The 14,529-nt window shown below is 40.3% G+C and overlaps 1 protein-coding gene across 1 annotated transcript in view; it reads left to right on the top strand.

Moving 5' to 3' along the window:
* The window catches only part of FAM3C (family with sequence similarity 3 member C), a 41,812-nt gene that overhangs the window by 1,998 nt on the left and 25,285 nt on the right, over nucleotides 1-14,529 (top strand). The window contains 4 exon segments of the mRNA XM_006109772.3: nucleotides 4,323-4,427; nucleotides 13,132-13,161; nucleotides 14,054-14,143; nucleotides 14,146-14,179. Coding sequence (XP_006109834.1) covers nucleotides 4,323-4,427; nucleotides 13,132-13,161; nucleotides 14,054-14,143; nucleotides 14,146-14,179 — 259 coding nt within the window.

The following is a 14,529-nucleotide window of genomic DNA, read 5'->3' on the forward strand; positions in this document are numbered from 1 at the left end:
CAAAGAAACAGAATTTCCGGAGGATGAGGTCTAGAAATCAGGATTTTAAAAAGATTCCCAGGTGATTCTCATGTGCAGCCAAGGTTGAGAACCACTGATTTAGAAGAACCACAACTTCAGTACCGTTGGGTTATACTGGGGGCTGCCAGGCAGAATTTTTAGAATGGCCAGCTCACTCTTTGTTCACCATGAAAAGCAGCTCACAGATCGGTGTCCCCCAGCCCCAGCCCCAGCCCCACCACCTCGCCTGAGTTGGGTCTGCAGTGACAACAGGCAGAATGAAGAGACAGAGCAGAGGCTAACCTCCCAGAGTGGAGGCTCTTCTCATTTGCCTCAAACTTTGAACTCTAGCAATTTGAGCTTCTGATATGACACAGGCCCAACCCACCATTTTTAATTCCTTGGGCCCAGCCCTTCTCAAAGGTCCTTCTATAACAGTGGGATGAGGCCCAGAAATCAGGATTTTAAAAAGATTCCCAGGTGATTCTAATATGCAGCCAAGGTTGAGAACTACTGTCTTAGAAGAACCTAAAATTAAGGTGGGTGGGCAAACAAGTCTTGCTTTAGCCATAATTATGTAGAATCAAGTATAGGTGATTAAACATCATGATTATTAAGTAAAAATTACTGAGGGGTGTTCACTAATGCTTTTGTAGAAATTTGAAAGTCTAGATTTCTTGGTCATGAACTTACAAAAAATATTTCTTTTGAGTAACTGTACAACTATTAAAGAAAAATCTTTCCAGAAACCAAGTGCTTGTTTGTGGTTGTAAAAAGTTATAACATCTTTTTTTTCTTTTTAACAAAAATATTACCTTTGAGTACAGTAGGATTGCGGTTACATATTCCCAGATGATTTTTTAAAAGTATATTATTTAACTAAGCATGGTTATTTGAAATAATCAAAGCAAGTTTCCCTTTCTTACATAATTCTACATTGATTCTAGTTCAAATGAACTTTGTCATCTAGTCCATTTCTTTGATTCTGACAATTACTCCCAAGGCTAATTGATGAGTAGTTATTCACTGAGTGATGTTTATTTCATGTTTGGCACTGCTCTTAGTCTAGTTCTTCAAGGCCTTGCTTTCAGTGAGTGAATAAGGAAGATTAGCTGTTTATTGCTTTCCAACTAATGAATCCTTTCTAATTTCAAAACCATTCTGGTTGCTTTGAAATATGCTTACAGGCATTATTCATACAGTGAGGCACCAATATCTAAAGTTTATGCTTTTTGATTTGTGAAAAGTAGGGACACACTCACTCTATTGTTTGATTAGTGCAGCTCATGGCTAGAAGGAAGAGGGAATCTCATGGGAAGTTATGAATGAGGACTGTGGTGTGGCATGGGTAGGCCCTTCCAGGTTCAGAACTGGATGGTGATCAGCTCTGGAAGAGCTCCCTCTGTAACAGACATTCCAGAGCTCTGCCACTGCGGAGGCTCTGCTAGCCTTCACCTGCCTGCTCCTCAGGGACCTTCTGCTTGTTCTATTACAGTTGGTTTCTCCACCTCGAACTTCTTTCCCTCTTAGAGCTTTTGTGTCCTCCTGGGGTGGGCAAACCCACAGTGGGTTCTTAAACTGGACCGGAGGGCCGGAACAAAAGCATGGATGGAGTGTTTGTGTGAACTAATATAAATTCAAAGTAAACATCATTACATAAAAGGGTACGGTCTTTTTTTTTTTTTTTTTTTTTTTTTTTTTAGTTCTATTCATTTCAAACGGGCCGGATCCGGCCCGCGGGCCGTAGTTTGCCCACGGCTGATAGGACCTCTGATGGTCCAGTATAAGTGACTATGTCATGGTTTAAGACTGAGTTCTACTACTGATGAGTTATGTGAACTTAGGCAAGTGGTCAAAATTCTTAGCCTTGTCCCTCTTATTTGTAAAGGGAAAAATACTACCTTAAAAAGCTGTGCAGCCCTAACTGGTCTGGCTCAGTGGATAGAGCGTCGGCCTGCGGACTGAAGGGTCCCAGGTTCGATTCCAGTCAAGGGCACATCCCCAGTGGGGGGTGTGCAGGAGGCAGCTGATCGATGTTTCTCTCCCATCGATGTTTCTAACTCTCTATCCTTCTCCCTTCCTCTCTGTAAAAAAATCAATAAAATATATTTTTTTAAAAAGCTGTGCAAATGAGATTATGCTTATAAAGCATTTAGCACTACAGTAGGCAGCAAGTAAATGGTATATGTCTGTGCATCTGTGTTTGTGGTATGTAGATCTGTACATATATGTAGCTTGCCTAGTGTAGGCTCCAGTTTAGCTTAGTATTGAACTCATTCTAGAACTTCCTCCATATATGATAAACTTGGTATTTTAATATTACAGTCTTGAGCAACGAAGGTTTTATCTGTCTGCTTTAAGGGACAGGGAAAGGTGATCTCTAGTTGAACCCGCCCATGCTTGCTAGGAAATGAGATGTTAACCCATCATGTGATAGAGGTCTTAAATGATCAAGAAGGAATATGCCACCTGTTTCCATTCATCTATTTAGTAAACACTTGCTGAGAGTATTACTATGTGCCAGGCCCTCTGCTGATTCCTGCTGGGGGAAGTTTCAAAGCCTTGTGGAATTTTACTGTCTTATGCACCAGAAATGTAGGCAACTTGTCGTCACTCTTGAAAACAGGAAGCACAGCTTTTGGAAGGGAGACGGTAAGAAACGGAGAGGTCGAGGTTGATTAGTGTAGTGGTTAGCTTTGTTTTGTCATTACCACTTTGTTTCTGTATTTGGAGTGTTTCTCAGTAGAAGTGAGGAACTCTGAGAAACTGCTGCCTCTTGGAGGCATTTGCCTTTCCGAGCATCCCAGTTCATTTCCTTCCCTCCTCTTACGATGAAGATCTCACATCTTTAGGTTTATGAAATTAGAAGGAGTATAGTGCTATTTTACTCTTTCTTTCCCAGTATGTTGAGTGTTAGTAGTTTTTCAGGAGAACATAGTCATTTGGAGTTAGGACAGAGTACTGTACAAAGCACTGGGCCCTGTCAGGACCCCTGGTTTCTGGTTCTTGTGCTGCGACTAAATGCTCTGTAATCTTGGGCAGTTGCCTCATCTCTCAACCTTTGTTTCCTTAAGGAGAATGAGAGAACTGATGATCCTGACTTTCTCTTTTATATCAGTACTAGAGGCCCGGTGCATGAAATTCGTGCACAGGTAGGATCCCTAGGCCTGGCTGGTGATCAGGGTCAATCAGGTTCCCTGCCTCCTCCTTCCCTCGCCCTGCCACCAGCACTGGTTTCCTACCATGTTCCACGATGCCTCCTATTGGTCAGCGCACATCATAGTGAGCGATTGAACTCCCGGTCGAACTCCCAAGGCGACACTTTGGATATTAGCCTTTTATATATATAGATAAGTTAAATTTTTGGTAAGAGAGGGTAATTGAGATTAGACAGACAAATACTTAGATTGTTCCTGAATAACCTAATGAGGTGGCTCTGAAATCCTAAGGGTGAGAGGAAGATGTTTCTTTCCCATCACTTTCCATTTCCTTTCCTGTCTTGCACTTTTTCTTTCCTAGATTTACTTAGCTTCTGAGAAAAAGGACAAATGATGGTTCGTATTAAGCAGTTAATTAGTTAATAGCAGTGCTAACTATTTGTAAGGCACTCAGAAATGGTTAAAAATATGAAGTTATAAAAGACTAAGAGTCTGTCTTCATAGAGCTCACCCTGGAACCACATTGTGAATCATATGTGCTAGCCAAAGTTACCCAGGAGTGGAGAAGGCCTGTCTTAAACTAAGTGTCAAGTCTGAGGAGAAACACTTTCTGGTTCCCCATACCAGGAGCACTCATGTGTCTCCACGAGATAGGTTGGTTGGTGATAGGACATTTCACTTGAGAGCTCCTTGCTGGGTGGACATGGTGCTCTGTTGCATCAGTAGCTCCAGAAGGTCCAGTGTTTTGGTGTCATCCCTGTATTAGCACTGTTGCCCTTTATATTTGAAAAGGATTAGGAAGGGGTCATCCAACAAACTTGGTGGCAGGTTCCATTAGTCATGATACTTTTGTGTAGTCGGCCACCAATTAATGGCAGGTTTTTTTGTGTGTGTGTTTTTTTTTTAATGTAAAATTAGGCTGATAACTCAAGCATTTCTTTGTTTAGATTGCTGGTCAGTCTGATAATTCTTTGATCAGGAAAATCCTTTATTTTGATGGGTGGTTGGTACAGTTTTTATTGTAACTCAAGTAAAATTAAGCTCAGTAGGTAAAAAGTAAAAATGTATTAGTCTTAAGACTTTATATGAACTTACACTTTTCATTGAAATGTTACATAATAAAAGTTCTGTGGGCTCATAAGCTGGTTTCTTCTCTTTATGTAGGTGCTGCAAAGCTGGTGGTAGCTGTGGCAGTATTTTTACTGACGTTTTATGTTATTTCTCAAGTATTTGAAATAAAAATGGATGCAAGTTTAGGAAATCTATTTGGTAAGTTCCATTTTTTTTACCCTATTTTAAATCTTGTTTTTGATGTGAATGTCTCGTTACCACTTATCAACATTGAGTCACGCTGTGTAGTCTGTCTAGAAAAGAAAATGTAATTATGCCAATAAGTGAGATTCATTCGAATGTTTTAAAAAACACAATAGAAAGTCTCAAAATCAATTCAGTGTAAAGCATAAATCTTCTATTCAACATTTTGAATATCTTTAATGGAGTGTCTTTTATACATGCTTAGGGTCATTAATCATGGCATTCTAAATGTGCATTGTGGAAGATATCACACTATTTGAGCTGGCTGATAGGAAATTTGGAATCAAACCTAGCCCTTAATTAAAAAGTGGTTAAGAGTCATGATTATGCATTTTAAATACCAGCCCTAGAAATCCAGTTTGCTTTTCTACCCTTATTTTTCTCCTGCAGCATTTTTCTTTTCACCAGTTTGTTTAATGCTCTATTGTAAACATACCATTGTAAGCTACCTTAACTCAGTTTTTAACATTTACATTAATAAAAGAAATTAACATTTGAAATGTTTGTATAAGCTTTGGCTGTTGTTTAAGGTATTAAAAACCACTCTTGAAAGGTGAGGCTATGAAACCAATTAACAGTATTTTGGCCTGGTAGGCAGGAAGTAGATGGAACAACTTTCAGATCTCGGGAATAGCGAATTGTTTTCCATACATTAATATTTGGAGGGAAAGCACAAGAACCAGTTCACATCCTCTTATATCTAGTTTCAAGATTCCCTTAAGGCAGTGCTTCTCAAACTTTACTGTCAGATGAATCTCCAGGGAGTCTTGGTAAATGCAGATTAATTGTCTGGAATGGGGCCTAGGAGTCTGCATTTCTAACAAGCTCCCAGGTGATGCTGAGATTCCTGCTCACGGACCACATTCCGAGGATCAAAGCTTTAGACAATTCAGACATGTAGTCATCAATTTGTGTATAAACATTTTTAGGTGACTTTCTTACAATGACTACTTAGGTATACTTCCTCGTATTGCACTGAATTCTGCCCTTTATACTCCCAGGTAATAGCAGCTCACTTGCTTCCACCTCCTTACGTTCTCTTCCGCATTAATGATCTCTCAAATAGTTAAATTGTAGTTATACTCCGTCAGGTCATCTTTTCACAAGTTTTCATCTTACCAAGTTATGGACTCTTCTTCCCTTTCAATCGTTTCTCTTAATGTACCAGTTCTTTTTCAGAACATCTGTTGTTCAGCGCCCATCTTAAAATGAACTTTCCTGGGTCCAGCATCGAGTAGTTATCGCAAAGTACAGTGAGGCTTGACTTACTCCTTCTGTAGACAGTACTTCTATTCCTGCACAGGCCCAGCTGGTGCCTGGGAGAGTGCAGTGGTTTCAGAGGCATGATGGCAGAAAGACACTGAGGGCTTTGAGGACTGGTCCAGGGTGCTGTGGGAACAATGCAGCTAGCTAATTCTACTAACAAAGGCCGATGGCTAAGGAAGAAGATTAGGGGATGGTAGTTGAAGCAAGTTGAACATTTTTTTCTTTTTCTAAGTAATGGAGAGACTTCCACTGGTCTGGAGGCCTTGGACAAAGACTCAGTGAATTACAAGTCAGTGAGAGGAGACTGAACAGACAAGAAAAACAGGATCCTTGAGAGAAGGGAGGCAACAGGACCATTGGTACAAATACAATGTCAGGGAAAAGGCCCACTGTTTTCAGAGAGAAGAGGCTGGGTGAAGCCACTGTTCATCTCTAGTCTGGATCTTCATCTCTAGTCTGGACCGTTTCTGTAAGCATCACAGGGATCTCGTTATGTCTGCTTTTCCTCTTTGATATATGCCTATCTCCCCAAGCTGCCTCTAATCTGCCCCTCCCCACCTGTGCCACACACTCACCATGCCAGTCTGCATATGTTCTAGAGCAGGGGTGGGCAACCTTTTTGTGAGTGCGTGCAAAACCAGCAAAATCTCTGACTCAAAATTCTTCTGTGTGCCAACCCTAATTTTTTGAGAACATGTTACACCTACTTGATATCTCTTAAGGTGTACGTATGTGAAGAACCTTGAAGAAATAATAAAATTCATTCGAGCGACAAAAACACAGTATATGATGATGAAAAATATATTTATTTTTTAATGTATACATGTACACTGATAGTCCGACAGAAAACTTTATGACTCCATTTGATATTATCAGTGGGACTTTTGCTGCTGCATCACTGCTGACAGAGATTTTACATCAGGTTTATATTTTGTGACCTTCAGAGATATGCACGAGCTACTACTTTCATCCGTCAGGCTACTCCTATTATGAGACTTAACAAAATTCATCACTGAGAACAAAGATTCACAAGCGTGTGTGGATGAAACCAAAACACTGGTCGGATCTAGGAAGGCAGGGAGAGTTAAGGCAGAGGCATAGAAATTGCTCTTCCCCTCCCTCGTCAATCCATGTCTATGGTCTTTAAGATAACTTGTTATGTAAAATTATTTATTTATCTAAGATGCACCTACACTGAATTTATCTGAAAAATAAAAAGTCGATATTAAGAAAAAAATTGTAAATGGAAGATTATAAGAGAGGGTTTCGCGTGCCAGCAAAAGTTACTGGCGTGCCATGTTTGGCACGCATGCCAGGGGTTGCCCACCCCTGATCTAGGGACACAAATCCTGTCCTTTTAATACCTCAGCTTTTGCTCATGCTGACTCCTCACCCTGCACATCTTTCTCACTCCCCTTCATCTGTGCATCCTTTCCCTTTTTCAAAACTGCATAAGTGCCCCTTTTTGAGAGAAATTGTATTTCAACCTCCCTCTGTCCTATTAGAATGTATTGCTCGTGTTTCTGAACTGTTTGTTCTAATGCATAATAGTCATATCTCAGTTGGACACTGATTTTCTTCTGCCTTACATTGTAGTTTATTTTCTTTTATCCTTTTCCATGTATCTGTCTTTCCTTACCGCAGAATAAATCTTGAGGGCAGTACTACCTTGATGCTTCACCCAGCATCTAGTGCCAGGCCCTGTAAATAGCAAATGCTGATTGAATGGGGAATGAATTTTGGTAGTTGAGGATTAGGGTTTTGACATGGAAAAAGAGTGTTTCCAGAATCGGATTCATTTAAAGCTGTATTAGTTGAAAAGCTGCTGGTCATCAGCTATGAACAAATGCTGAGCTACCTTAATCATTGCTTCTCTTAATTTTTATCTTGATTTTTCCTAATGTTGGTAACTGCCAGGCTTTACCGTGTGTGTTTTAGCTGTTTCATTCAGGCGTGCTTAGGGCAGAGGGCTTGTTTTGTTGTCATAACTTAAGTTGTATACTATGTCCACAAAACCTTATTGGATTCCAGACTATTGAATTGGTGAAAATTTAATTTGTATGCTTATATTTTACTTCTCATTTCAGAATAATTGAGCAAAGATGGAGATATGGTTGTCTTTGCCGTTTGTTTAGCATCTAACTTAATTTACCAAAGGGCAACAAGTTTAACTGAACATTGGGATTATTTCTGTAATTCAGTATTGTAGAGGGACCATGAGATTAACTATGTTGTTGGGTTTTTTTTTGTTAATTCCAATTACAGTTGACATATATTACATTAGTTTCAGGTATACAACATAGTGATTAAACATTTATATAACTTATGAAGTCATCACCCCGGTAAATCTAGTAACTATAATTCTCTTGGTGGTGAATATTACCATATTTTTCCCATCTAAGGACTAACCAGGCTTGACCCTGCTTAGCTTCCGAGATCAGACGAGATCGGGCGCATTCAGGGTGGTATGGCCGTAGACTATTACCATGTTTTTCATCTTGTTGATATTATAACTTAGTTGATAGTTTCTATAAATTGAGATTCAGGTTGATTATACACTGAGTGGCCAGATTATTATGACCACCTGACGTTTGTAGGCAAATTAGCTATAATTTCCTGCTGAAGTTGCTAGAGGGCCAGATCATTATAAATGTCTGAATAGCACAACATACCTAAGTATCGTTGCTGATCAAGTTCACCCTATCATGTTGATGGCATATCCCAATGGAGATGGCTTCTTCCAACCAAACAATGCGCCATGCCACGGTGCTCGTATTGTGCAGGAGTGGTTTCAAGAACATGAGGGAGGCTTTACCTTGCTTAGGTGGCCCCCACAATCACCAGATCTCAATCCAATTGAGCATTTGTGGGACGAAGTTAAAAGAGCCATCAGGCAGCCGGTTCCACAACCATCAAATCTCACAGAACTGGGCAGTGCTATTCATCAGGCATGGTGTCAGATTCCTCGCATCACCTTTCAACATCTCTTGGAGTCAATGCCAAGAAGAATCGCCGAAGTATTGAAGGCAAAGGGTGGCCCAACAAAGTACTGATGAGGTGGTCATAATAATCTGGCCACTCAGTGTATAGTACTCTTGTAGAAAAATAAAATGAACTTATTTCTAGAAAGGAAGAATGAAAAGTTTTGTATACTATTAGTAGTTGAAATTACTGAAAGGTTAAAGTCGGTGGTGTAGGGGTCAGGCTAAATAGCCACCTCAGACGGCGATTAAAGAAAAACTGCATTTATTTAAGGAAAAGGAGATGGGAGATGGGGATATCCAAAGGGAAGAGCTATACAGCACTGAGCCAAAGGTTATTTGGTCCATGATGGCAGCAAAAATGTACTTAGGACAGTGATGCAAGGAAGGGCATAGAAGAAGCAGCAGGAGAGCCTGGGCTGGGCTGCTCTGGTTCCCTGAGAAGCCAGAGAAAAGGGGCCTTGGAGACAGGTTCAGGGGGTTAGCCCTGGACGAGCTGCCTCACGGCCCATTGCTCCCCTGGATACGCTGGGTCCTTTGGCCTGATGTCTTTATCTCTTTCTTGCAGGTGGAAATCTCAGGGGAGGGACTCAGTAGAGTATCCGTCAGCTTCCAGGTGTGCTCTTTCAGGTGGAGGTCTCCACTGAGTGGTCGGTGCCAGGGCAGGGGGCCATTAGTCAGTGCAGCTGGTCCTGAGGCAGCCATGGTGCCACTTGTCTGGTTTTGCTGCTTTTCTGGGCCTGGAGCTGAAATACAACTGAGGCCTCGATGTTATCTTCAGGGAGGGAAAGGTCAGGGGGTCTAGACCACCTAAGCAATGACATAAAAGATCAGGGGTCCAAACCGCATGACCAGTGATAAGCTAGGGGAGGATGGGTTACCTTGGGGCGAGGTTCTTGTTTTCCCAAAGTACTTCAGTTGTGATTTTTTTGAAAAAACAATTTTTAACAAAACTTTTTATTTTGTAGATACACATGCACTTGTAAGAAATAATACACAGAGATTCTATATGCCCTTTACTTAGACTGGGTAATGGCTTATAAAACTATATACACTGTCACCACCAGGATATCAACATGGATCCAATCTGCCAGTCATAGTTATGATTGTGATTTAACGTAGTGTTAGTTTTCAGCATGGACACTTGGCATCTAGTGAGAGTCATGAACACAGTCCAAATTACTTTTGCATATTGCTGCAGTAAGTACTTCATGTTCCATTGAATTGATTTATTTTTTCCCCTTTCAGACTTAAATGGTTGAAATATTATATACATGAGTTATCCCACATTACTAAAGATTAAAGTGTAAAAGAATTCTGACTTCTTTAGCCTGATTGGTTGAAAGACATTCATTGATAAAACCAGATCTCATTTAAGGTTGGCCTCTGGACTTTTTCACTAGGATCTTCTCCAAATATCTGAAAACTAACAAGTCCAACACAGAACTCATCATCCACCCCCCACTCCCATCTCTCACTAGATTATAAACATTTTAAGTGCAGAAATGATGTCCCCCCCCCCCTTTGGCTCATGTGAGTGAATAAATGAATGGTTCTAAAGCCAGACGTCTAAGAGACAAACTTGATTCCTCTCTTTCCATCATTCCCCCATCTGGTCATGCCAAGTCCATCAGTGTTGCTTCCTTAGTTGTTCTGAACCTGCCTACTTTCAAGCCCACCTTCACTGCCATTGTTCGGGCTGCTCTCCTTTCCTACCTGGGTTCTTTCAGCAGCATCCTGGTGGACTCCTTGTCTCAAGTCTTGAACCCTCTGCAGTCTGTTCTCCACTCGACAATCAGAAGACTTGTTCTGAAAACTCCATGTGATCATAAGCCCTCAGACAGTCTTGTTTTGGGGGATGGTGCAACATGAGTTTGGATGCTAGAATGAGATAGGGCTTTGGAAATGATCTCTGCCAATTACTGATTATGACTTAGAACAAATCAAATCACTAAACCTCTCTGATCCATTTATTTCTCTTTAAAACAGGGATGATACTCAAATCAATAATACATGCAGGAGTGCTGGTAGAGTGCCCAGCGTATGTGAATGAGCTACGTTATGTTACCCCATTCTGATCCCGTTGTCTCCCTCTTATCTTGTTACCGCGTTAGGTATGCCAGAATTCCTGACTGGAACAACGGTTCCCTGTCAGCACCTTAAAACCTGAATTTGATATACATGTTCATTCAGGACAAAGTAAAATTGAGAATTTCCAGTTCTCAGGCGCTTAATCATTGGTTGCTAACAACTCTCTGGACTTTCTCATTTATAAAAGTGAGAACACTGGACCAAATGATCCTTAGAATCCTTCCCCAACATTTATGACATAATTAGGGAAAATGACAGAATTTTCCAAATTGGAAAAACAAGCCCCAATAATTCCAGTACCCTAATTTACTAACTGATCATTTTTTGTTTCCTTTAGGTCTTTGTTCTTTTTGTCCATGAGTTTTTTTAGTCCTTACAGCTAAGCTTTGTTTTCTGCTTTATTCCAAATGCATTCAACCTTTCCTATGTTACTACAGTGCCTTTAGGACCCCAATGGTGCATAAGATTCTGAGTGTCCTATAGGGTTATGAGCCTTCGTTTACTTGGTCATTTTCCTCTTTTTAAACATTTACATATTATTTTTCAGCTTTAACTTCTGTTCTTTAGTTAGAGTGCTGGACTTACATACAGGAAATTGACAATTATCTAAAATAGTACAGAAATAAAAACTAAGTATTTATAGTCCAACAGTTGGCAAACACTTATGATACTGCATACTTATTAGCCAAAAGAGGAAACAGCTGCCCACAGAACTATTGAGGATCTGAATTGTAATCTCCTGGGCTAGGATCAGATGTTAGTGCTTTAAAAAAAGCTCTAAGTGTAGATGGTCAGGTTGAGATCTGCTGAAATCAAGTTAAGATTTGATCAGAAGATTCTGACTGCTTTGAACTGATAAATTAGAAAAGTCTTAGTAATGATCTTAATTTCTTTATTACACTCAATACATTTCTATTGTAGAGAAAAGCTCTCCACCACCACTGTCACTCTTGTGTTCCCTCCACCCCCAAATCTCCTAGCCTAACCACTAGGGTAGGTTCTGTATATATTCCAGGGCTTTATATGCAGATGTACATAACACCATATTGCAGCAACAACTTTTAAGTACCCTAATAGTCACCAAGTATGTATTTAAAGTCATTTAAAGGTTTAAAGGAAAGTTTGAAATACGTTTGGTAACACTTACATGTGGAATCAGAAAAAAACAAACTCATAGCAACAGTGGAGTGGTGGTTACCAGGGGGTGGGGGAAGTGGGGAGGTTTTGCTCAAAGGGTGTGACTTCCAGTTATAAGATTAACAAGTTTGGGGCTCTGATGTACAGCATGGTGTTTATAGCTATTAATACTTTATCATGTACTTGAATGTTGCTAGAGAGTAGATCTTAAAGGTTCTTACCGCATAGAAATGGCAACTATGAGGGGATGGAGGTGGCAGTGAATATGATGGTGGTAATCATTTTGCAGTTTTATAAATGTATTAAATCAACCTGTTGTGTACCTTAAACTTGCACAATGTTAAATGTCAGTTACTGGTATATCTCTGTAAAGCTGAAAAAATAATTTTAAAAAATATTAGTAAGTTTGTAGAATAACTTTCTGACTAGGATTTAAATGTTTAAATAAAAGTAAAAATGTAGAATAAATATAAAATGTTCTATCTGTAATAAAATACTACCCTCCATAATTTCTGTACATAATTGTTTATATACTGAATTATGTAGACTAAAGTTACTTTCTCATTGTTTTTATAAAGTGATATTCATGTTTTATTTAATACTAGTGGCCTGGTGCACGAAATTCGTGCACGGGGGGAGGGGGCGCAGAAGGTGTCCCTCAGCCCGGCCTGCACCCCCTCCAATCTGGGACCCCTTGGGGGATGTCCGACTGCAGATGTCCCTGTGGGATCGGGCCTAAACCGGCAGTTGGACATCTCTCTCGAAATCCGGAACCACTGGCTCCTAACCGCTCACCTGCCTGCCTGCCTGATTGCTCCTAACCATTCTGCCTGCCGGCCTGCTCACCCCCAACTGCCCTACCCTGCTGGCCTGATCGCCCCCAACTGCCCCCTTCCCTCCCACCCCCCCCCACCCCCCCCCCCGCCCCGGCCTGATCACCCTCAACTTTCCTCCCTTTCTGGCCTGATCGACCCTAACCGCTTCTGCCTTGGCCCCACCACCATGGCTTTGTTCGGAAGGTCACCTGGTCTAATTAGCATATTACCCTTTTATTAGTATAGATATACTGAGCTATATTCAAACATTTTTATTTTTATAGGCCTGTTAGCTCTAAATATGTTTTAAAAGTGGATACTTGCCAATAGCCTTATTCCTACTAACAAAGATAACTTTATTTTTCTTAGCAAGGTCAGCGTTGGACACAGCTGCGCGTTGTAAGTATTTCATCCCAATAATTTGCAGATGATTTATTCTAGTTTTTTTCTTAGGCATAAGAGAACTTATATTCCAACAATGGAGATAGTTCAGTGTGAGCAAAAACTTTTAGAAATTGCTTTCTGAAGTTACAAGGATGATATTCGATTGGGTAGCCCACTATTCTTGGTATTTACTCATAATGAATATTGTTTTTCATTAATGTTTTTAGCTTCACTATCTTAAGTACAGGAAGTGTGTAAAAGAAGAACTAGTTCTTGAGCAGATTATTCAGCAATGCATTAGGCTTTTTAGTTTGTAACCATTGTTGTGCATGTATGCATTGAAAATGCAAAGTAACAATTCAAACCTACCCCTCTAGCCTGAATTTATACCATAAACTTAAAAATAATTAGATAACATATATTTACCCTCATCAAGATCATATTATTTGATTCATTTATGTCAATTTTTAGCTTGTTTCCTCAGTGCTTTTGTTTTATTTAGAGGCCCAGGCTCTTTGAAACCCCCAGGAAAAAAAAAAAAATCCTAGCATGTGTTTTTTGTTTTGTTTTGTTTTGTTTTAAAATATATTTTTATTAATTTCAGAGAGAAAGGGAGAGAGATAGAGAGCTAGAAACATCAATGATGAGATAGAATCATTGATCGGCTGCCTCCTGCACACCCCCCCCTCCCCCCCCCACGGCGGGGATCTAGCTCACACCCCAGGCATGTGCCCTTGGCCAGAATCGAACCTGGGAACCTTTAGTCCGCAGGCTGACATCCTAGCATGTGTTTTAAGATAAGTGTATCTTGGTGATGTAAATTCCCTTGTAGTTTGAGATTGGAAACAAACTGATTATAAAGTCCGTTAACATTGTGTTGTTTTTTTATCTGTTTTCTTTTCCAAAGCTACAAAACCTCCCAGATACAAATGTGGGATCTCGAAAGCTTGCCCTGAGAAGCATTTTGCTTTTAAAATGGCAAGTGGAGCAGCCAATGTGGTGGACCCAAAATCTGCCTGGAGGACAATGGTGAGTGTCGCCCATTCGCAGTGCAGACGTGCTATGAAGCCCCAGCACACGGAGCCTGAGGCTGTGGGAGCTTTGAAATAGAATGGGCTTTGCGTTTTACTAAAGAAAAAGAATTCAGGTTTTTATAACAAGCTTTTCCCCCATGGCTTTAAAGGACACTTAAAGTCCTGATTTTCAAATTAAAGAAGTGGACTATGTATCCAGTTTCGTGAGAAAGAGAAGGGGTTCCTCGAGGAATCTCTCTAAATCTGTGCAATTCCGATATAAGAGCGCTAGACGCATGTAGCTATTTATTCGCAATTCTTCAATCTATAGTGAAAAGATGAATTGATTTTAATAGAGATATAAAAATAA

The sequence above is a fragment of the Myotis lucifugus genome, unplaced genomic scaffold (genome assembly GCF_000147115.1).
Source record: "Myotis lucifugus unplaced genomic scaffold, Myoluc2.0 scaffold_245, whole genome shotgun sequence".
NCBI lineage: Eukaryota > Metazoa > Chordata > Mammalia > Chiroptera > Vespertilionidae > Myotis > Myotis lucifugus.